This window comes from Jaculus jaculus, chromosome 10 (genome assembly GCF_020740685.1).
Source record: "Jaculus jaculus isolate mJacJac1 chromosome 10, mJacJac1.mat.Y.cur, whole genome shotgun sequence".
NCBI classification, from domain to species: domain Eukaryota; kingdom Metazoa; phylum Chordata; class Mammalia; order Rodentia; family Dipodidae; genus Jaculus; species Jaculus jaculus.
The window spans coordinates 104,333,957-104,358,656 of NC_059111.1; the positions used below are offsets into that span (position 1 = coordinate 104,333,957).

The following is a 24,700-nucleotide window of genomic DNA, read 5'->3' on the forward strand; positions in this document are numbered from 1 at the left end:
CCCTTCCTGGGGAGCTAGAATGGCTTCTGCGCTTGGTAGGGTCCTGGGATTGTTTCCCTGAGTTGACAGCGAACGAGTGTCAGAACAGACACAGGTACAGGACAGACCCTTAGCATCATAGTGACTGTGTGTGTGTGTGTACATGTGTACGTGTACAACAGAGCAGAAGGAGGACTCGAGTCATCAAGGTGCAATTAGTCAGTATTTAGTGTCAAGAAGAAACTGGAGCCAGAGACCTTGTGCTACAGTGGGCGTGGAGGGTGAGCAAGGGCAGTGAGCTAGGATTTAGTGAATACCTGTGAAGGGGCCGGGAAGCTCCCTTTGAGGTCTCCCTTGGGTCTCACTCTGTGACCTAAGCCCGAAGTGTAGCATTTAAGAGACAGGAGATGGTTAAAGTGCGGGGTGTGTGTGTGTGTGTGTGGGGGGGTGTTCTGAAACCTTCACTTCTGTGTGTTTCAGGCCTTTGCAAGGGTGAGAAAGCCTGTTCTGTTTGGCTGGTGAGGCTTTGCGAGGAAAAAGTTGAGATGCTAAGACGAGACGCGCGCAGCACTTGCATTCTGCCACGGGAAGCCTGGCCTCACCTTCAGATCGGCGGAGGCAGCCTCTTCGGGCAAGGAGACCTCGATGATTTGCCTCCCAGGTATGTAGAGCCCGGTGCTCATCCAGCAGTATCGGGTGCCTGCCAAGGGCACAGGAAGGACAGGCGTGACCCCTCCTCCAGCCAGAGCTCCCACCGACCCTTCCCGAGCTCTTCCAAAGAGCTCCCCACCGCCCAGCCCCCACCGCCCCTATCTTCTTGGGGGGGGGGGGAAGAGAGACGGGGAAGACCCCTTACAGGTGATCGGATGCTGAAACCGCACAGCATCTCGCACGTGCCCGGTCCCGTCGGGTCCCCCGCGCCTGCTGCAGCCTCACCTGGATTGGTGCAGTCGACGTCGACCGTGATGGGCGACTCCGAGGGGCGCAGGTAGGGGCTGCTGTACACGTCCTCGATCTCGGGCACGAGCAGGGACAGGTCACTTCCCGAGTGGGCCAGCCCGGTGGCCAGGGACAGCATGGCCCCCCGGCAGCAGTCGTTGATGACGGGGCTCTCGCGCGTGGCCACGGGCAGCCGGTAGCGGCTCAGCAGCTTGCGCAGGAGCCGGTGGACAGACATGTAGGCCGGGATGTCCTCGGCGGGAATCTGCAGGAACGCTGCCCCGTCGGGGCCCAGCTTGGCCAGCCAGCCCTTCTCCACGTTCCCGCGCTTCCTGCCCATGATCACCTGGAACTCGGCCAGGGTGGAGCGGAAGTGGTAGGTCCTGATCTCGGCCTTTGGGGTGCGGAAGGGCCCCGGGTTGAGGCTCTGGCTGGTGATGCTGATGCCGAAGGGGTTCAGGAGCAGGTTCCCCGGGAATCGGGCCAGCGGGGACACCCCCGGGTTCTTGAAGGCCCACCACCAGGCCTGCGCGCCCACAAACAGGCCGCCGCCCTCGGCCACGAACTCCTGCAGCTCCTTGACGCCCACTTCGCTCATGGGCTCGAAGCAGTAGACGCTGGCATCGCTGGTGAGGCTGGGCTCGATGCTGGTATCGATGCCACCCACGGCCAGCAGGCCGCTCAGGGTCCTCAGCTCCGTCTGCACCACGATCTTGCCTCGGCGACCCCCGTCCAGCCAGCGGACAGCGTTGAGCAGGAAGGGGCCCAGCTTGCCCACGGTGAACAGGACCTTGTGGCCGGTCACCACCACCCTGCCCCGGCCGTAGCGGGCAGCCGCGATCACGCAGCCGTGGTAGGAATCGAGCCCCAGGGGGAAAGCCAGGGCGCCGTGCACGAGCAGCTGCGACGGGAAACAGTCCGAGTTGGTGATGTCCAGCTCCGAAATACCGTGCAGGAGCTCGTCTCTGTCCTCCGAGAGGTCATCTTCACAGCTGCAGAGGGCACACGCGCTCTTGGTTAGAGGGGCGGCTGAACTGCCTGGCACCCACAGGGCACCCGCATCTTTTGTACTCATGGTGAGATTTCTTAGCTGTTTCAGGGGATTTTGGGACAATACACTGCGTGGATCTGACCGCCCTGGGGGATGGAAATTTGTTGGAAGACTAAAGGTCTCAGCATCAGTACCGTCCTGCTTACTTTCAAAGTGAAACTTCTCCAAAAGGAGACTGCAAAGAAAATCATGCGGAGGTTACCCGGTATTGTACTATAGCTAGGATATTCCAGATTTAAGTTCATGTTTATTACAACCCTTCAAACATCATATAAATAATTAAGTGGTCAATCACAGCTTTTGGTTTTTCCAGGTAGGGTCTCACTCTAGTCCAGGCTGACCTGAACTCACTATGGAGTCTCAAGGTGGCCTCGAAATCATGATGATCCACCTACCTCTGCCTCCCAAGTGCTGGGTGGGATTAAAGGCGTGGGCTACCACACCGGGCTCTACATTTTTTTTTTTTTTGTTGTTGTTCCTATAAGGACTCTTGTTTATACTTTCCATGCAGTTAATTTGTTATGGCCTGGAAAGCTGTGTTAGTAGCATTAATGAAGCATTATTTTCTAATGTGTGGTGCAGGAGAGCTGACTGTGGAGGCCCTGACCCAACCCAAGAAGACACCACTGCCTACATCGACACCTCCACCTGTTCTCTGCCTGCCCAGGTGGGTTCCCTCAGCACCAGAAGCATGCCCTCGCTCTGTATATATACATATATATTTCCATATTTGTATGTGTGGGCACGACAGCATTTGTGCCTGTACATGCACGTCGATGCCAGCAGCTGATTTTAAACGTCCTGCTCCGTTCCTCTCCACCTTCCTCTGAGACAAGATCTCTCACAGAACCTAGCACTCACTGACGTGGCTGTTTTATTTGTTCACAAATGAAATCTTTGAAAAGGCGGGTTACTGTGATCTAGGTGAACGTCAGCGAGGATTTCGGCACTGTCCCATTATGACACAATGAATACAGTGAATAAGACAGTCTCGGAGAGAGATCACACTCAAACATCTCTTATTGAAAAGTAGAGTATAATTCTACTTTATTATTAGCTGTTGTTATTCTTTTTTTAAAAAAGATTGCCAGCGCCTTTACCATTAAGCCATCTCTCCAGCCCTGTTGCTCTTCTTATATAATGCTTCATTTATAAATTAAACTTTAGCATATAAGTGTGTATAACAAAAATAAAAGGTGTATTATACACACACACACATAACTGTGTTTATATATATAAATATATACACACACATACATAACTGTGTTTGTATATATACAATGTATATACACATACATACATAACTGTGTTTATATATATATAAAGTATATACACATACATACGTAACTGTGTTTATATATAATATAATATATATACACACACATACATAACTGTGTTTATATATATATAATGTATATACACACACATACATAACTGTGTTTGTATATATACAATGTATATACACATACATACATAACTGTGTTTATATAGATATAATGTATATACACATATACATAACTGTGTTTATATATAATATACACACACATACATAACTGTGTTTGTATATATACAATGTATATACACATACATACATAACTGTGTTTATATATATATAATGTATATACACATACATACATAACTGTGTTTATATATGTAATATATATACACACACATACGTAACTGTGTTTATATATATAATGTATATACACACACATACATAACTGTGTTTATATATGTATAATGTGTGTGTGTGTGTGTGTATCAAGTCCTCATGCTTATGTAGTAAGCCCTGTTACTCAAAAATCTCTCCAGTCCTAAGATTATTTTTATAGCTGGGTGTGATGGTACACACCTGTCATTCCAGCACTTGGGAGGCAGGAGGATCAGGAGTTCAAAGACAAGCTTGGCTATATAGTAAGTTTGAAACTAGTCTAGACTACATGAGACCCTGCTAAAAACAAACAAACAACAAAAACAGAATAAAAAAAAAACAAAAACAATGCATTTAGCTAGATGCCTTTTATCTGTTTGAAGAAATTCTTTTTATTTCTATTTATTTATTTGAGAGACAGAATGGGTGTGCCAGGGCCTCTAGCCACTGCAAATGAACTCCAGGTATGTGCATTACCTTGTACATCTGGCTTTATGTGGGTCCTGGAGAGCTGAACCCGGGTCCTCGGGCTTTGCATGAAAGCACCTTAACTACTGAGCCATCTTTCCAGCCCCTGTATTTCTACCTTTTGACTGTATTAACCTTACCAAATACTCAACCAGAAGCATTTTATATAGGAAAAAGGGTTTACTTCAGCTTATGGTTCCAGAGGGTAATATCCATTCTGGCAGGGAAAGCAAGGCGGCCATGAGCAGAAAGCCTTAGGGCACCAATCAACACATCAGCAGGGTGGGATGGGGCGGGGATATACCTCTTCAAGGCCTGCGCCCAGTGACACCCTTCCTGAAGCAAGGCTCTGCTTGCAAACAGCCCCACCAACTGGAGTTAAGAAGTCAAACACATGAGTGTTTACATTTTACATTCCAACCACCACACACATTGTATCATGAGTCAATATAAGATTTTATCAGGTGTTTTGTATGTATCTATTGAATTATATGACTTTTACTTTTCCTGTTAATATGCTAAATTAATTTGATCTTTGAATGTTAACCAGTCATCTATGCCTAGTATGGCCCTATTTGATTAAGCTATATTGATCTTTTTATACGTTGCCCTATTCTACTGGTGAATATTTCATTAGTAACTTTGAACCTATGTTAACTATAGTTTTTTTTTTTTCCCTCCTTACAGTGTCATTTCCTGGTTTTAGTATGACAGAAATTCTGGTTTAATCAGTCAAGTTGAGAAAATTTTACTCCTATGTTCTGGAAGAGTTTACATGTAGATTTAGTTTTTTTTTTTTTTTTTTTTTTTTTTGTTCTGAACAAGTTTGATGACATTCCTCAGCAAATCTACCAGGGGTTAGACTTGCTGGTGTACTTGTTGGTTTTAAATAAAAATTCATTTTAAAAATTAAAATATGGCTGGAGAGATGGCTCAGCAGTTACAGCACTTGCTTACAAAGTTTAAAAATCCAGATTCAAGTCTACTGTAGAGTCAGATGCACAAAATGACACATTCACCTAGAGCCCATGGCTATTCATATTCTCTCTCCTTGCAAATAAATAAATATTTTTAAACAATTAAAATAATGGAAAAGTTATAAATATAGAGTTTCTGCATATCGTTGACCCGTTTCCCTCGAAGGATAACATACTATACAACCATGGAATATTTGGCAAAACTAAGAAGTTAACAGAGGACAAATACTATTAACTAAACTATGAACTTTTAGAGGTTGAGGTGTAATCCCTCCACTCAGGAGGCTGAGGCAGAAGGAACCCCAGTTTGAGACAAACCCGAGCTTCATAGTGAGGTCTTGCCTACAAACAAACAAATATATAGACTTTACCTTAATTTTACTTGTTTTTCTATGTCTGCTACAATACAATCCAGGGTATCATGCTCTACTTAGTATTGGAAGGCTTCAATTAAAATTCAGCTTTGGGCTGGAGGAATGACTTAGCTGTTAAGGCATTTGCTTGCAAAGCCAAAGGACCCAGGTTCGATTCCCCAGGACCCACATAAGCCAGCTGCACAAGGTGATGCATGCATCTGGAGTTCATTTGCAGTGGCTGGAAGCCCTGGCATGCTCATTCTCTCTCTCCCTCTTTCTCTGTTAAATAAGTAAATAAAAATTTTTTAAAAATATTTTAAAATTCAGCTTACTTATACATTTTATATTTTCTTTCCTTATATCTATTTAGGTACACTGTGTCTGTTCAGCTCATCAAAATTGATAATTTGTTGGTTGCAGTACTATTTCATTACCTTTTAATATCTACAGAATTATTAATATCCCTTCGTTCATTCTTATAATTTTATTTTCTCTCAGTGTTACAGTATGTCTATCTAGTAGCTCATCATTTTATTTCCTTCAACTAAATAACTGCCTTTATTGATTTCCTCTACATACATCCAACATACAACTAACAATGACATCCAATGATATGCAGATCCTTATTACAAACAAAATCATTAACATCTGTCCTGATACCACTTTCCAAATGACGTGAGAGATATTACTCATCTTTGCCCTCCAGTCATCTGGCAGCTTTCTTCTTTCTCTTGAAGCAATTTCAAGGAGATATCCACCTTCTAAAACTTTGGGAATCTCCTTAGTAATTCGACAAACAAATTTTTATTTTATTTTTTTTACTTTTTTTGTGGCTCATAGTGCTGCACCTTCTTCAGGCTGAGATGGTCACATAGAGGATATACTAACAGTGTTGGTTAATTAAGGCTTTCCAGGGTGCTTTCTCACCAAGGTACTTAGAGCAGCTGGGCATTCAGAAGAGGCCCATTTGCATACCCCTTTATTCATGACAGATGACACTGGGAACAGACAGGGATCGCAGTCAACTGAGAAGCCCATAGTCCCAAGATAGTAATACTCAAAGGGAGACTTACTCAGGTCTCCTCCAGCGCTATCCTGCTGGAGGGAAAAAGGGAAAAAGGGAACTGAAAGGACACGATTGGGGCCTCACTGTACATAGGTCACATATTTCCAAGTTCTACTGAGCTGTCTCAGCAAGGTTATCTGCCTACAACAGTTATACTTGGGTTTGGACATTTCTTCTAGATATTACTACTAGACTTATTTCAATGCTTCTAATTCTTTGGTCTTTGCAATTCATATTCTTAAAATAAGAATGTCTGTGACAGAGAATATATCCAATAAACTCTGGAATGATCAGTGGGTGAATTAATAAAAAAACAAATTTTAACTCCTTCACAGAAGTACAGTAAACTGAGGCAAGCTGCATGTGAATCTAGAGTGTGCACACTGTGCCAGATGATTCTCCTGAAATGCTCATTTCAAGGGGATATCATGGCACATTCCCCATACTGCTAACCGCCTCAGTGGATCTTCAAAGCACGCCTACTCTGACCTTGCCCTGCTTCCACCACACCAGTCAAAAATACCCGTGATATCTGTTCCAAGAAAACTAAGAATGTTGATGTACACTCGGGAATGGCCTAGTGTACTTTTTCTGTTCCTGAGATTATCCCGGCCTCTACTATCCTCCATCATCCAATTATACATCTAACAAGTGTTACTGAGCATTTATTAATCTGTTACATGTACAACACTACATGCAGAGTGTGATTTTCTCAAAGAACTTTAAGTGTAGCCTGCCCCAGTAGACACTGTCTATGTCCTCTGTTCTCAGTTATCAGATCTTATGAACCCAGAGATAAAACTCCTCTTTCAAACCTTAAATTTAGTACATATTATTTCTACCATCTTTATTTTTTTTGCTATATAAACATATGAATCTACTGTTTTCTGTTTCCACTCTAACCATATGTGGCTAAACATTTCAAAATGTTTTTTAAAAATATTATTTGTTTATTTGAGAGAAAGAAAGAGACAGAGAGAGAATGGGTAAGCCAGGGCGTCAGGCCACTGTAAATGAACTCCAGATGCATGTGCCACCTTCTGCATTTGGCTTACGTGGGTCCTGGGGAATCGAACCTGGGCCGTTTGGCTTTGCAGGCAAACACCTTAACTGCTAGACCACCTCTCCAGGCCCTCAAAATGTTTTTTGACAGTTCTCTAGATTTCAGCCTGTAGGATCTTTCTTTCATGGTGTCCTCTTCCTAATATTGAACAACTTGAAGTACATGCTCTGCTATGAACCTTTCTGGATTAATCACACCAACTCTTGGGGCCACAAGTATATTCACCAAGTTAAATGGTGGGGAATGTCATGGCTCATATGAGCTTTTCCCCCTTAGGAGCTAAATGATCTGGTCTGTGAAAACAGCATCAGTGAGGACTTTGGCCCTCCTAAGCCTGAATGCATCTTAAAAATCTAGTTGACTATGATGAATAACCAAGTGAGTTTCAAATTCTCTTTGTTAGCCTGGAAGCAACCTGCAGATAAAATTGTATTGATTTCTTTAATCTGCAGCCAACTTTCCATGAGGTTAAGATACTCACCTAACTAAGACAGGGATCTTTGGCATCTTCTTGGAGACCTTAAAGAAACTTGTGTCCCCTTTGTTGTCGGTGAAGTACACACCGGCCACACTGGTCACCAGATTCCCAGGAAAGGTGAACAGAACCCTTTCATCTTCACCCTGGTTGGCCCAATCCCAGGCTTGGCCTCCCATGAGCAAGCCCCCTCCACGCTTCATGAACTGGACCAGCTCGTCTGTCATGGTCTCATTGTATGCATCGATACAGTAAACACCCAGGGAGTCACTCACTTCTGGCTCAATCTTTGCCTCTATGCCAGAGCCCTCAAGGATTTTAACCAAAGGTGCCAGAGATGGGTGCACACCAATGGAAGATTCGGGGGAGGAGCGAAGCCAGCCCACAGCATTGAGGAGGAAGGTAGTGAGCTGGGCTTCCCCTAAGTAGTCCTCATGGGACAGTACCACCAAGCGGCCTCGGCCGTAGGAGGAGGCAGCAATGAGGACTTGGCCCACGTCATTCACCATCACGGGAAAAGAGGCCTCTCCAATAAGGAGCAGTTCACATGGGACGGCATCTTCAGGGAGATCCCAGCTTGTCACTCCATTCATAAGGGCCTCAAAGGCAGCAGAGGGAGTCGCCATGGTTCTATCGGGTTCTGTGGAGAAGAACAGAGACCCAGCTTAGCGAATAGAGAAATAAGCAAAAAAAAGAACAGGCCTATTAGTCCTCTCTTCCTGTAGCCAGGGCAATCTGCCCACCGTGCCACAGGGCGGATGTAGAATGATCATCACACCATCCACGTGTGCAGTCCAGGACCCCCATGTGCCCCATCCTCTTAAACTCTCATGGGCAAACTTATATGACACTTTTCCATCACAGAAGGAGGAAAAAAGGTAAAATTTTGCCTACCAAATAGATATTTTGAAGTCTGAAAGCTTTGTATTAGTGTGGTGGTTTGATTCTGGTGTCCCCATAAACTGAGGGGTTCTGAATGCTGGTCTCCCCAGGTGATGGCAACTGGAAATTAAAGCTGCCTGGAGGCAGCGTATTGTTGGGCGTGAGCTTATGGGTGTTATAGCCAGTTCCCCCTTGCCAGTGTTTGGCACGTTCTCGTGTTCCTGTTATCCACCTGATGTTGGCCAGGCGGTAATGCCCAGCCTCTGCTCATGCCATCATTTTCCCTGCCATCATGGATCTTCCCCCTCCCCAAGCCTGTAAGCCAAAATAAACTTATTTTTCCCACAAGTTGCTCTTGGTTGGGTGACTTCTACCAGCAATGTGAACCTGACTGCAAGAGTAAAGTGGTACCGAGGAATGGGACTGCTGCTGGACACCTGACTGTGTGGCTTTGGCCTTCTGGGGCTGATTTTCAAGAGGAATGAGGAAGGATTTGAAACCATGGCCCAAGAGATGCCCTGCAGTACTGTAGGTACAGCTTGGTGGACTGTTCTGGTCAGAGTTGAAACCAGATTGCAGTAAGAACTATGAACTGTGAGGTTTGGCTTATGAGGGTGAGAAAGAGTTTCGCCTGGGCTGGGCTAGAAGCAGTCTGTGTGAAAAGCTTGCTGTTATACCCGTGTCTTGAGAACTTGTGCAGGGTTGCAGTGCATAGAAACAGACCAATATGTGCAGAGGGATGGCAAAGAAAAAACGAAATCTTTGAGCCAAAACTGCTGCCGGTTCAGATGTAATTGTATGAGAGATTGCAACTTCTATTAAAAAATGCTTAACTCAGCTGGGTTTGGTGGTGCATATGTTTAATCCCAGCACGTGGGAGGCAGAGACAGGAGGATCACCGTGGGTTCAAGGCCATCCTGAGGCTGCATAAGTGAATTCCAGGTCAGCCTGGGCTAGAGTAAAACCCTACCTCATAAGACAAACAAACAAACAAAAATGCTTAACTCTGCTAGTCAAAAGAAAATAATGTACATTTCCCACAAGACTATATAAAAAAAAAAAACACCCATAAAACTAGGAACTGAGGAGAAAAGAGTAGATAAGATAGAACTTTCGGAGCAGAGCGTGAGCGGTGTCCGTGTATGGTGACACCATCCCAGGAAAGACAGATGACGTGTTCCCTTTCTCCACAATGAATACGGATGTTTGCACCTTAAAAAAAAAAAAAAAAAGATACAGAGGGTGAAGAATGAGAGGTAGCTAAAAATGTCCAATGTTGTGAGGCTCTGAGGATGTTGTCATAATCTAAAGGACAAGAGAATGTCTCCAGGCAACTTAGTTTCATTGGTATGCCTGTTCTCAAACCCAACTGTAAGGAGCCGTGCAGACGCCATTACAAGATGGCACCGGTTTCTGGTTTCTTCTTGGTCACAGTTGAAGTAAATAAGCGCAGTGCGCATGTTCACTTACGCAAGCGACCTGGTGTGGGCAGATGCTAATGAGGTATCCAGGGAGTAACCAATCACTGGCGGTCACATATCCTTTCGTAACCAATCATTAGTGGACATGCAGTCAAGAACCCTATATAACCCGTGGCCTTTCCTGGTTCCAGGTCTCCGCATCTAGCAGCTTGGCAGTCCCCAATAAAGTGTGTACAGAAGAATCCTGATTGTGGCGTCTTCCTTGCTGGCGAGGTGGGCGCGACACCCAACCAGTCCCGTTTAAAAAAACAAAAACAAAAAATAACTTTCTTATAAAAATAACGGTGACTATAATAAACTGCATAAAAGCTGCACAATACTAAGCCCATCAATATTTCATCACAGATGATGGAAGCGGGGGTGGGGAAGACACCAAAATAGACGAAGGATTAGTTGGGAAAAAGGAGTTCAGTGGGAGAGACCGGGGGAAGGAGATCAAAAGAAGCTAATGGGAGAGGATTATAATTATATTCAATTTTATTTATTAATTAGAGAGAGATGCAGATATAGACAGGGACAGACAGAGTATGTGTGTGTGTGTTTGGGCCCACTAGGGCCTCAAGCCACAGCAAACGAACTCCAGATGCATGCGCCCCCTTGTGCATCTGGCTAACGTGGGTCCTCGGGAGTCAAAGCAGGATCCTCTGGCTTTGCAGGCAAATGTCTTAACCGCTAAGCCATCTCTCCAGCCCTTACAGGTTTTTTTTTGTTTTGTTTTTTTTTTTTGGTCCAGGGGGGTAGGGGTGAGGAGAATCCAAATCCCTGAATGGTCTTGGAATTTGTCACTTGCTCATAGTCACATAGACATTAAATGGTGAATGGAGGACTCAAATCTAGGAACTAGAGTGATGGAGTCTAGTCCTTAAGCACTAAGAACACTTAAGTATCTTTTTAATTTTCAGGTTTTATGTACATGCATAGTAAATCTTTGGAAACCACATTGCAACATGGTTGCACTGATCACATTACCAAGGCAAGAGGTGAACAGCGATCTTTATAAGAATCTGCATGTTTTAATTGCTTTCTCATAGCTCCTACTCTCCTTCCCCTGGGCTTACTGTGGCCCCTTTGAACTTGCTACCGTCAGTCAACTTTAAAGCAAAAGGTTCCTCAAGGGCTGGAGAGATGGCTCAGCAGTTAAGGCGCTTATCTGCCAAGCCTAAGGGCCCAGGTTCGATTCCCCACGACCCACACAAGCCAGATGCACAAGGTGTCTCATGAGTCTGGAGTTCATTTCCAGTGACCGGAGGCCCTGGTGTGCCCATTCTCTATCTGCTTCTTTCTTCTTCTATCTCAAATAAATAAAAGTACCTCAAGTATAGCCGTAGCACAAGAGTGCAGAGCTTCCATGCCTACCACAAAGCAGGCCCCTGAGCCTAAAGGGAGGGAGGGTTCCCTATAGAAGACACATGGAAGGAAGGTGGGCCATCCTGGAAACAGGACCCTCGACAGCCTGGATTTTAGTTTCGCTCCTGAAACTCAGAGGCAAGCGTGCCAGGTTAGAGAGTGAAGTTTATTCTTTATATCCCATGGCTATATGACTGAAAGACGGTGTGGTGGTATGATTCCGGATTTACCCCATAAACCTAGGAGTTCTGAATGCTAGGTTCCCAGCTGATAGAGATTTGGGAATTAATGCCTCTTGGAAGGAGTGTCTGGCTGGGGGCGGGCTTATGGGTGTTACAGCCAGTTTCCCCTTACCAGTGATTGTCACACTCTCCTGTTCCTGTTGTCCACCCGATGTTGGTCAGGGGGTGATGTCCACCCTCTGCTCATGCCACCGTTTCCCCCTGCCATCGTGGAGCTTCCCCTCCAAAATAAACCCTTTTTTTCCCCCCCAAAGTTGCTCTTGGTCGGGTGATTTCTACAGCATTGCGACCTGACAGCAACAGATGGTAAGGACTGCTCAAGGAATTCTTCCTTAGCAAACAGCCTGGCCTTGAAAACCAACTAGTGACGCAAACATGCAGTTCTTCCTGCCTTCTCTTTTCCATGGTATTTTCTTCAAGAAACCTTTGCTTCTTTATTCTTATACATCCAAACACCTTTGCTAATGTTCATCAACTTCTAGTAAACCAGAATAGAGACTCATTCAATTTTTTTGCATTCCCCTTTGGACATTTCCCTACTATGTCCTCATTTATTTAATTTTAACTTGGGTAAATTTATTTGATTCGTACATCTAAAATAATATGCAACACACACGGCTAGACAACAAAATAATAAAATTAAAAACTAAACAAATTACCATATATTACCACTCAAATTTAAAATACCAATAGTAAAAAATAAAAAACCTCTCAGACCTTTTTGCCAGTATTTTTAAGGCCTCATTTAGATCTTTCCATTCCCCCCTCCCTCATACCCCAATAGGATGGAGAACTCAAAACTTGGCTTTTCCTTCTCAGTCTCAACCACACAGGGCACTCCCAAGCTCCTGAAACAGTCTTCTAGCTCCCATGTCTTCACTCCTTTTTGGGGGGTAACTCAGAACAAACTCATTGAGGAGCCCTTGCCAGGGAGTGGGGAGACCTGACTTTCGCGTTTAGAAGCCCAGGTGCAGTGACCTCCTAGCTGTGGGTCTGCTTGCCGGAGAGGGACCCTTGTCAAACCCGCAGCCTGTGAGAAAGGGCTCCCCAAACTTCCAAGGGCAGCCAGCACTGGAGCAGCCCCCCCTTTCTCTTCCCTGGCCCAGGGCCAATCGGGACAGAGCGTGTGGGTGACGTCAGAGGGGGAGTGGGCGGTACGGCCTCCCGGGGAGGAGGGGAGCCAAGAGGGAAAGCTCGGCGTTCGGCTGCAGAATTCTCCAGGCCTTGGGCACCAAGGTCTTGTCTGAGCTGGAAACACTCGCCCCAACCCCCTCCTGCACCCTACATCTCTGATAGTCGAGTACCAGGCAGACAGTGGGATCTCGGATCCAGAGACCCCCCACCCCCCCGTTTGCAAAGACCCAAGAGCAGTGGGGTTAGGGGGTGGGTGGCGGTGTGTCACCCACTCCCCGTGTGACGCAGAGCAAGCCCAGCCTCATCCCCGGGCTGGGGTTTTCAGTTCGCGTCTAGCCGCAGGTTAGATGAGGGGCCGCGGCGCGGGGTCGGGCCTGGCTGGAGCTCGGCCGCACAAAGCCCGCGCGCTCCAGCATCAGTCGGCCCGGGGCCAGCGCGAGCAGGCCGAGGCAGGCTCAGGGCGCAGGGAGGCGCCCCCCTATCCGGCGACCCAAAGCACTGGGGCAGGAGGCGGGGGAGAGTCAGGGCCAGATCTGGGCACACCCAGGCCCGCACTCCCCCCCAACACCGGTTTTCTGAGCCCACCACTCACCAGGTCACCCTGCAGGGGTCCACCCGGGCAGCTGGGGCGGCCTGGGCCGAGCGCTCCGCTGGGGAGGGGCGCACAGGCGGGCCGACCAGGGGCTTCTCCGCAGAGCACCCAGCCGCCGCCGAGGGCCCGGGGCGGGGAGGAGGGGGAGAGGGGCTCCCCAGCAGTCAGTCTCCTCCCCCCCACTTCCTCCCCGCTGGAGTGGGCGCCCGAGGGGCGGCGCTTGGCCGGGGACGGCGCTTCTTTGTGTCGCTGGACCTGGAGGCTCGGCATTGCGGTGGATTAGGGATGTCTGCGGGGTGGGGGGTCTCCCCACCCCATTGGTGCGGACAGCCGTTTCATTAAAGTGTCCCCGGTTTGTGTCCGTTTGCTAGTAAGGGAATGGCTGAACCCACCGGGGCGCGCGCACACACTCTCAATCAACTTCAATCTCTCCAGCGCGGGCTGCAGGGATCTGGACACCCTGCTAGGGGAGCAACGCTGCAGACTGTAGGCATGGTTGCCCCGGCATGCTTTCTTCTTCTTCTTTTTTGTAAGGAAGGGGAGAAGAAAGCGCACCGCCTCTTCGAGAAACGAAGACATTTCTACCTGTCCGTATTGTTTCCAAGCGAGGACTGGGGAGGGAGGTAGACACACTATCTAAACCGCACTGATGGCCGCGCCTGTCACGTTGGTAAATTAAAAATAACACTTCAAACCAACAATGTCCAGTGCGAGTGGATGATTCCAGGACACGGTTCAAGTCCTAATCTGGCTCTGGCTAATCAGCGATCTCCCTTCCGTGAGTTACAGCTGCCGGGGCGCTCTCTCCAGCAAGCCCACCGCGGGGGACCCGAGGACCCGGGCACCCAGACACCACCAAGCTCCGCGGGATGCGGGGCTCTGCACTGCGCGCACCTGCTGCGTGACTGGAAGCAAGTTACATTTAATTCTTCTTTGTCTGATCTATCCCCTGTAAAGCGGGGGCGATTCATGAACAGCTCTTTTACAGAAGGCTTAAATCGTGTGGACTAATACTCGTTCTTAAGCCCGGCATACAGTTAAGTCTCTGGATGAATGCCCGACAGATATTCAGATGTCCTAAGACGTGACGTTTCAGGAAGATGCTCATCTTTTTGATTCTAAGCTAGGGTTTTGGTTCACACCCACACCACACTTCCCCCATCCCTGCAACTTCCCCTTTCTCCATACAGAATTAAAGAAATGTCAACCAAGGGGTCTCAGGGGCAGCGTTTCATAGAAGGGACCGCGCAGGAACAGGACCAAGGGAACCCGGATTCAGGATCCTGCCAGGTAAGGATGAACGATGGTCTTTTTCTGCCCAGGCTTCCAATCCCCAGTGTCCAGGACTTAACAATAACACCGGTATAAACCTCCCAATGAGTTAAGTGAAGAAAACACGTCACATTAGGAATAAAAACAACACCACGTCGCTTACTTACATATATATATATATATATATATATATATATATATATATATATTTATATATATATATATATATATATATAAATATAAAAAGACAACAATGCCATGGGAGCTATACAAGCTAATGTGTGCCACTGAGGATGGAGGCGTGAGACTTGGTGCGGGAAAAGATGGTACAGTGAGAGAGGAGAGAAGATGAGGTGACAAATAGGTATTTGCTACACTGTATTTCTTGCATTTCACTTAAAAATATAATGAGCAATGTCTAAAAGGGGCAGAAATGTTTTAGACTTAAATCAACGCGGAGGTAGAGGGGAGGCAGAGGCGGGGCCACCGCAGGGATGCTTTACGCGTCCAGGGCCCAAGCAACCTCTCCACAAGGGCCACCCCAGCGCCAGCCCCGCGGGTGCGGCGCCCGCTCCCGCGCTTCCTTGGCTCCCACCGGGGCCGCGGACATACCTCCCAAGGGGCCCCTAACCTCGGCCTCCTGGGGTCCCAGAGACGATCCTTGGACGAGACTCACCGCTGGTCCGGCAATTCCCACACCAGTCTACTTGGGAGGAAGGGAGGCGTCCTCCGCTGGGGTGTGACAAGACCAGACGAGCCTGAAGGCGAGGAGATTTGGAGATGCTCGGTGCAGGCTGGGGCGCGCCGAGGGAGGGAGGGAGGGAGGGAGGGGGCTGCCACGGGAGGGGTGGGGCCGCTCCCGGGAGCCGATTGGCCAGTGCGGGGTGTGGGCGGTGCTCGGCCGCAGGCACCAGCTTTTTGTCAGTTTCAGGGATGGAGACCCAGGGGTTCGACCTGGACGTGAACAAGTACAACTTGCTTTTTCTTTTTCTTTCTTTTTTAAGATGTGAGATTTTTTTTTTTTCTTACCCTGGGAGCGGTTGGTAAGTAATACATTTCTTTAAAGGCCTTATGAATTGTAACCTTTTTATTTCTTGTCTTAATTGTTTTTAAATTTATTTGACAGCGAAAGAGGAAGGGGAGAGAATGGGTACACCAGGATCTCCAGCCACTGCAAACGAACTCCAGACGCATGCGCCCCCTTGTGTATCTGGCTAACGTGGGTCCTGGGCAATCGAACCTGGGTCCTCTGGTTTTGCAGGCAAACGCTTTAACCGCTAAGGCATCCCTCCAGCCCAATAAGTAATACATTTTTAAGATAGGGTCTTTCTACATATGTAGCTGATATTTTGAACTTCACATCCTCCTGCCTCAGTCTCCCCAGCGCTGGGATTGCAGGCTGAGATTACAAGCCTGGTGAAGGTAGAGAGAACTCTACATAAAATAATATACAACTGTGGTGCAGGACGGGTCATATCTCTGCATTTTGTTCAGGAAAGTTAGTGCTCTCCCCTGTTGCTGCCCAACATCATATACCGAACGTGCATGCATAACATTTTAACAAGCATTTGCTACAGGAAAACAGTTTTCACCTTGTACTATGAGCCGCGAAATAGCACAGAAGCTACCCATGAAAGTAGCAGGTGTCAATTGCTTTAGGCAGGAAAAAGATTGTATAGTATTTTTCAGTTTTGTTCCCCTCCCATCCTCCTGGGATGTAGCTATGGAGCCCAGGCTAGCCTCTAATCCTGATCCTCCTGCCTCAGCCTTCCAAGTGCTGGGATTACACATTTCGGTCCAGGGCGGGATCCAACAGCTGATCTTGTTGCCTGACACATCTTGCCTTGAGTCTCGCCCATCCACGGAGCTCGGCGAGGGAGCTGAGGGGCAGAGCGTGGGAGACAGACATTTGTGCCTTTTCAGGGAATCCCAAGGATGCGAAGGGGGTTCGTGTCCCCCCTCGGCATTCACCAGCTTCTCACCCTCCACCACCCTTGTACCTAAGGATTAGGTGTCTGCAGACCAAACTGTCAAGGAGAGTCCGTCTTACCCTCCCACTTCAAAGCAGTGCTTGGGTTGGGTCTTCCAGGGACAGGGGTCCTCCATGGTTACAGGGGGTCAAATGCAAGATGATGTTTATATTGCTTGCGGTTTTCATTTCAACTTCCCAGACTAGAGGACGTGTAGATCAAGAACCCTGTTCTCTTCTCCTTTCCATTCCCCATTTTTACCTGGGCCGTAAGCAGGTGCTGCATGGTGTCCACCAGGCTGAAGGGAAGGAGGCATGGACGTGGAGTAAGAAAGGAAGCCCTTGGGATGCCCCCTAGGCCGAAGGAAAGGGGCTGGAAGAAGCGACCACACCACAAGTTCCAGGGCCACGCAGCCTCTCCTCTCCTACCTGCTCTTCTCTTCAGATTTTCATCCTTAACTTCCTGTTTCTCCCCAGTCTCGCAGCGCCTTCTCCCGGTTTGAGTGTGCTTTTTTTCTTTCTCGTCCACATTGCTAGCTTTATTTTAAGTCCTTATCCTTTCTCATTTCTACCTTCCCTTACATTTCTTTGCTTTTTTTTTTTTTTTTCCTTACAACTTTCAGTCCTGGTAACTCTGACTCAGAGAGATAGCCAGGGAATTCCAAAAGCATCAGCATAACTTAAAAAGAAATTAATTAACTAATTTGAGAGGGAGAGGCAGATATATAGAGAGAATGGGCACACCAGGACTTGTAGTCACTGCAAACAAACTCCAGACACATGTGGCTTATATGTGGGTTTTGGGGAGTTGAACCTGGGATTTTAGGCTTTTTACACAAGTGCCTTAACTGTTAAGCCATCGCTCCAGCCCTCAACATCTCTTTCCAGGTACAAAGTCTACAGTTCAGTAACATGTGAACAAATGAATAACTTATTACAAATCCATACTAAAAGATATTCTTGAAATGGATCAGCTTAATTCACACACCGTTGAATTCTCTTGATATACGTTTTAAGTGAAGAACTTACGGTCCTACTTTTGTAAGGAGAAAGGCTACCATGTATGTTTCATGTTTATTGAAAAACGCAAATTAATCACAGGTTGGTTGCTTCAGGAAGTGAAAATCAACGACTTTTTATGAGATCGGTAACACCATCCTTCAGTATCTGCCCAAAAGAAATGCATGCAGTAGGAGATGTATACTTAGCGCTGTGAATGACATTCTAAAACCAGAAGCTGCCCAAGCGCTACCCTCCCTGTTTTCTTTAAAAACATTTTTTCTTTATTTTATTTATTTATTTGAGAGCAATAGACACAGAGAGAAAGAGACAGAGAGAGAGAGAGAGAGAGAGAGAGAGAGAGAGAGAGAGACAGAGAGAATATGGGCGCACCAGAGCTTCCAGCCACTGCAAACGAACTCCAGATGCCTGCGCCCCCTTGTGCATCTGGCTAACGTGGGTCCTGGGGAATCAAGCCTTGAACTAGGGTCCTTAGGCTTCACAGGCAAGCGCTTAACCACTAAGCCATCTCTCCAGCCCAACCTCCCTTTCTTTCTTACACACAATGCCCCCGCCCCAATTCTCTATCATCGAAGTACTAACAACAGCAGGATGTTTAAATGAATGCTATTATAGCTGTAAAAAAATACTGCACAGCAACGAGAATGAACAATTTCCATTATATTATATATAATATGTATATATAACATATTACATATATATGTAACACATATATTATATATGCATATAGATCGTCATATATATATGTAAAATGTAGCTGAGTCTTGCCAACTGCAATCATATGAAATAAGATAGAAGTTGGAGACGACATGTTGGATGGTCATAGTCACATTGCTGTGGTTTGAATACAAAGTGTCCCCAAGAAGGGCTCATGAACTCTTACAACTCTTTGGAGGTCTTTGAATTACATGAATGCTAACCTCAGACTTCAAGCTGAATGGGCTATCAGGAAGTGGGCAACTAGCGGAGTGCCTTTGAAGGGTTTCTTTTTCCCAGACCTTTCATTTCTGCTTCTCCAGCTTTCTGGCTGCCGTGAGATGAGCAGCGAGCTCCTCTGCGCTATGTCCGGCTGCACTAGTGTTTCAACCATGCCTCAGGCCCACAGCAATGGAGGCAGCCCAGCGTGGGCTGAAACATGAAATTACCAACCAAAACAAACCTTCCCCGTTTTAAATTACTTCTTCTGGTATTTGTCACAGGGATAAAAAGTATAACACTTATGCACTAAATATAGAAAACTGACTTTAATATTTTTAAGTATTATTTATTTACTTATCAGATACACGGGGGAGAGAAGAGAGAGAGAGAGAGAGAAAGAGAGAGAAAACGGGCCCACCAGGGCCTCTAGCCACTGCAAATGAACTCCAGATGCATGTGCCACGGTGTGCATCTGGCTTACGTGGGACCTGGAGAATCGAACCTAGGTCCTTAGGCTTTGCATGCAAGTCCCTTAACCGCTAAGCCACCTCTCCAGCCTGAAAAACTCACTTTAAAAAATACTTCATTTATTTATTTGAGAGAGAGAGGGAGAAAGAGGCAGACAGAGAGAGAGGGAGAAGGGTCACACCAGAGCCTCCAGCCTCTGTAAAAAAAAAAAAAAAAAAAAAAAAAAAAAACAAACCCAGACACATGCAGCACCTTGACCTTGTGCTTCTGGCTTACATGGAAACTCAGGAATCAAATCTGGGTCCTTAGGCTTTGCAGGCAAACACTTTAACCACTAAGCCATCTCTCCAGCCTGGAAAACTAGCTTTTCAGAATAAAACTTAGAATAATATTTACCCTTGGGACAGATAATGCCTTGCCCGAGAGAGGCATCTGCGTGGTTGTTGCTGTTACTTGTTGGTTTTAACATACTTAAGTACTGGTCTGAGGACTGGGTAAATTCATAAAAGTGCATGGAGCTGTACATTTAGCATCCATTTCCATGCTTTTATTATATTTATAAGTGATGAAAATAATTATTTTGGGTTTTAGTTGTAAATATGCACTTAACTATATACCCCCAAGTTAAACTGCTGGTGAAGCAATGCAAATATAAAAACAATACAAATATAAACTAAAAAAGAGCCGGGCGTGGTGGCGCACACCTTTAATCCCAGCACTTGGGAGGCAGAGGTAGGTGGATCACCATGAGTTCGAGGCCACCCTGAGACTACATAGTGAGTTCCAGGTCAGCCTGGACTAGAGTGAAACCCTACCTCGGGAAAAAAAAAAAAAAAAAAGTAGCAATTGCTGGCAAATCCTAGTGCCAGAACTGGCGTTGCGGTCAGGTTCGCACTGCTGGCAGAAAACACCCAACCAAGAGGAGCTTTTAGGAAAAAAAAAAAAAAAAAAAATTATTTTGGCTTACAGTCTCAAGGGGAAGCTCCATGATGGCAGGGGAAAACAATGACATGAGCAGAGGGTGGACATCACCTCCTGGCCAACAGCAGATGGATAAGTGCAACGGCAGAGTGTGTCAAACACTGGCAAGGGGACACTGGCTATAACACCCATAAGCCCATCCCCAACAACACACCGCCTCCAGAAGGTGTTAATTCCCAAATCTCCATCAGCTGGGAAGCCAGCTTTCAGAACACCTAAGTTCATGAGGGACACCTGAATGAAATCACCACAGCTGGGTTACCTCCCCAAATGAGCTGTTGGTCACAAAGGCCCATGAAGTTCCAAACACAACGTAGGCCACTGCCGAAGTACTTGGTTGCTCGCCAAAACGAAATGGTAAGACCCCCCTGCTGAAGACGCCACAGGCTGCAGTCACAGAGCATTGGGGGGGGGTACATGCTGGAACTGAGATGAAAGCCCCCTCTCTTCTGGCTAGTTCTCATAGTGCTGGAAAATGTTATGTGAGCAGCTAGGGAAAAAAAAGCTACCAGCCATGTGAATAAGAGGTGGATCCAGCAAGGAACAAAATCAACCACCGGGCAAGATGTACACAGCAGAACAATAGTGGCACATCCGTTATAGGGGAGCCCAAGAACTCTTTGACTGGATATGAGGCCTGCTCAGTAAAGAAAATTCATGCCTGTACTGAGAACCAAGTCAGATATCTATGGCTTGGAAGGCCATAGACCCTAGAAGGAAGTTTCCACTATTGCTTGGCTAAAAGGAGAGGTTATATTCACCAAAATATCTTCTAGGCCTGGAGAGATGGCTTAGTGGTTAAGGTGCTCACTGGCAAAGCCAAAGGACCCAGGTTCGATTCCCTAGTACTCATATAAAGCTTGATGCACAAGGCGTCACATGCATCTGGAGAGCAACAGACAGAAAGAGAGAGGCAGAGAGAGCAAGAATGGGCATGCCAGGTCCTCCAGACACTGCAAACAAACTCCAGAATTGTGCGCCACCTTGTGCATCTGGCTAACGTGGGTCCTGGGCAGTCGAGCCTCGAACTGGAGTCCTTAGGCTTCACAGGCAAGCACTTAACCACTAAGCCATCTCTCCAACCCTTTCTTTCTTTCTTTCATCTATCTATCTGCCTCTTTCTCTTTCTAATAAGTAAATAAAATAGTTTTTATGTCTATATTTATCCCCTTTGATCCACACTGCTCTCATTCTTGGTTAGATAATTTCTTTTAACAGATAGCTGCATACACCAGAGAGACCCAAGACCCACCAATATCATAAGAAAGAAAGCCGAGTCCCTAGCATGAGTCAAATTATCTTTATCACACAGGCCAAGGCTCAGGAAACATCACAGAAGACATGGCAAATAAAATTGTGAGTGCTGCTCTCACTGCTATCCTGAAGAACTCTTCCAGGGGAGATGGCTGTAAATACTGAGGAGACTCAAAACTCATCAAAGCAGAGCATAAGAGGTGGATCAGTACTAAAGGAGATTTTTAACAAGGCTCCATGGCTCAAGGAGCACTATGGAAGAGGGGACAGAAAGAATGTAAGAACCACAACCACAAGGTGGGAAGGCCTACTGTGAGGCACTGCCCTCCTCTCAAACAGGGACTTACTGGTACATTCATGACCCCACAATAATTACTGACCGCCTTACAGAGGAGGGCCCTCAGTGGGATGGGGACAGAGGAGAGAGGACCCAAGAGGGCAACCCAGGCTGGGAGTACTGGCGCACACCTTTAATCCCAGCATCCAGGAGACACAGGTAGGAGGACCGTCATGAGTAAGAGGCCAGCGTGAGACTCCATAGTGAATTCCAGGTCAGCCTGAGCTACAGGGAGATGCTACCTCAAAACAAAACAAAGCAAAAAAAGGGGGGGGCATAACCCAATGGAAATAAGACCAATTTGCAAAATGTTCACATGTTGTAGTTCTCAAATACAAAAAAATATATATATAAAGAAAAGTATTAACAATGATAACAACAAAAAGAACTATGCAATGTCCAAATAAACTCAAACCAGGAGGCACGGAGAGAAGCAAGCACAATGGCTTTCCCTGAAGTGTTTCTATGGGTTATCAGACAAAAGCACTGAGTCCAGGCCATCTGAGTGCCTGGTGCTCCTGTTGACTGGGAAGCTCTAAAGCAAAGATTTTTTTTTAAGTGAGAGAGCAAGTGAGAGGAGAAAGACAGACAGAGAGAGAGGACAGAGAGAGGACTGGTATGTCAGGGCCTCAGCCACTGAAATCGAACTCCAGATGCTTGTGCCACCTATTGGGCATGTGTGACCTTGCTCTTGCCTCACCTTTGTGTGTCTGGAATTTAATTTAATGAGATCTTAACTTGGTAATGTTTCTAGATTACATAAACTAATACAGGTTATTTCTAGAGGAACTTAATGTCAACCCATATAGAAAGAATTTCTATAAATAAAAATTCCATACAAAGGAGCAACACAGAGTAATGATTATGAAAATCACATAATGTTCAAGGAAGTAGTGCCATGAATGAGAACAATAACCATAAACAAGATATCAGAAACAGGTAGAATACAGATATTAGAATTACTAGGCATCAAACTTAAAATAGTCATGGCTAACACAATTAGAAAATGAAGGGAAATACAGAAACCTGAACATTACATAGATATAATATATTTATAAAATATTCAATCAGAGCTAGTAATGAAAAAGTATAATTAAAAAAGAATATGGGTTGGAGACATGGTTCAGCAGTTAAGATTCTTGCCTGAAACGCCAAAGGACTCAGGTTCAATTTCCCAGGACCCACATAAGTCAGATGCACAATATGACTCACGATTCTGGAGTTTGTGGTGGCTAGAGGCCCTAGCATGCCAATTCTCTCTCTCTCTCTCTCTCTCTCTCTCTCTTTCTCTGCCTGTCTCTCAAATACATAAATAGAAAAGTATTTTAAAAGCTTAGAAAAAAAGAATGTTTCACAATAAAAAAATCATCAAAGGGACCACATACAAGAGGAGATAACATTGAAAATAAACTATTGAGCTGGATCTAGAACAGAGGAAGTCATTTAAAATTCAATCTAAGAGCTAAATATGATTGAAAGTTTGAGAAAGGATAGGTGATAAGGAAGGTACAGTAAAAAAATATATAAAAATATACATATATATGACATATATCTGGTATCCAAACAAATTTTAGAGGAAAATTATAGAAGAGTCATTACTAAAGCAGTGATTACCATAAATATTCTACAGTCCTTGTAACACCCTATACCCACATCTGGGAAGCCTAATAAATTAAAACAAGATAGATTTTTTTTTTTAAATACCACAATGAACTTAAGCACATAGAAAAGTAAAGGCATGCATGTGTGTGTGGTTATGGGGGAGTAATTCTGGGAAAGAGGAGATTACTTAAGTGACTGATGGGTAAATTCCCCCCTCTGCATTCTCAGTAGTAAGAGAGTAACATGGTATTTTAACATGAGAAACTGAACAATGTAGAATTGCTGCCTAGAGGTAGCAAGTTACTTAAAATTTTATTTTTAAGCCAACAAACACTGATAATTTATTAAAAGACCCAAGGATAGGATACAGATCTGCAAGACAAAATGGTGAGTGATTTCAAGCTTAACTATTGAGAGAGTTATCATTTCTTGATCTGCAAGCAGAGAACTTGGGGGGCGGGGGTTAGGCATGCTATGGCCTTTAGCTGCTGCAAATCAACTCTAGATGCATGCTCCCCTTTGTGCACGTGGCTTAGGTAGGTCCTGGGGAATCAAACCCTGGTCACTAGGCTTTGCAAGCAAGCAGCTTTAACTGTTGAGCCATTTTTGCAGCCCAAGAGTATTGTTTTTAAACAACCCCTCCCACTCAGAACACCTGTACATGCTGGAAAAAGTATAGGCAGATTCTTCTGATGAGCGATCAAGCCTTTTGGAGAGGATTTGAGGAGTTACAACCCTCAAGGAACTGAAAACAGGACATGGATTCCATCTTCCCCTAATTTCTTCCTACTTTACATTTTCCACTCATAAGCAAAGTAACTGAGGCCACTGTCTGTCTGAAGAGTTCACGATTGGCAAAGCACTCAAAGGGAAATATTTCAGATACGAAGGAATCTCAGAGAAGTGCATCTTAAAATTTTCCATATGTCACTCTGCATCTCCCTATGATATACACAAGAAGAGACTCCAAGAAATCCTGCAAAAAGGCCAAACAAGACTGAAAAGAGCGCTCCCTTCAGAGGCTGCCCTGTTCTCAGTACAGTGACAAGGAAGGCTCGGCACACACACCGTGATTTCAGTCGTCACATAGAAAATTCATGATATGGAAATAAGAATCACACTTTACAAGTGAGATTATGTCCTTGGGTAACAGTCAAACCTGAACAAGACTATCAT

The 24,700-nt window shown here is 45.8% G+C and overlaps 1 protein-coding gene across 5 annotated transcripts in view; it reads right to left on the minus strand.

The window, feature by feature from the left end:
* Nucleotides 1-24,700, minus strand: part of Tcaf1 (TRPM8 channel associated factor 1) — a 41,271-nt gene that overhangs the window by 8,038 nt on the left and 8,533 nt on the right. For 2 of the 5 annotated variants that reach the window (XM_045159974.1, XM_045159973.1), the window contains exons 2-4: nt 8,032-8,665; nt 916-1,910; nt 582-679 (exon numbers count right to left, since the gene is read on the minus strand). In XM_045159974.1, the coding sequence (XP_045015909.1) occupies nt 582-679; nt 916-1,910; nt 8,032-8,665 (1,727 nt within the window). Of the gene's footprint in view, nt 1-581; nt 680-915; nt 1,911-8,031; nt 8,666-13,703; nt 13,840-15,587; nt 15,784-24,700 lie in introns of those variants that run through there. The other 3 variants (XM_045159975.1, XM_045159976.1, XM_045159977.1) reach the window with 3 other exon arrangements.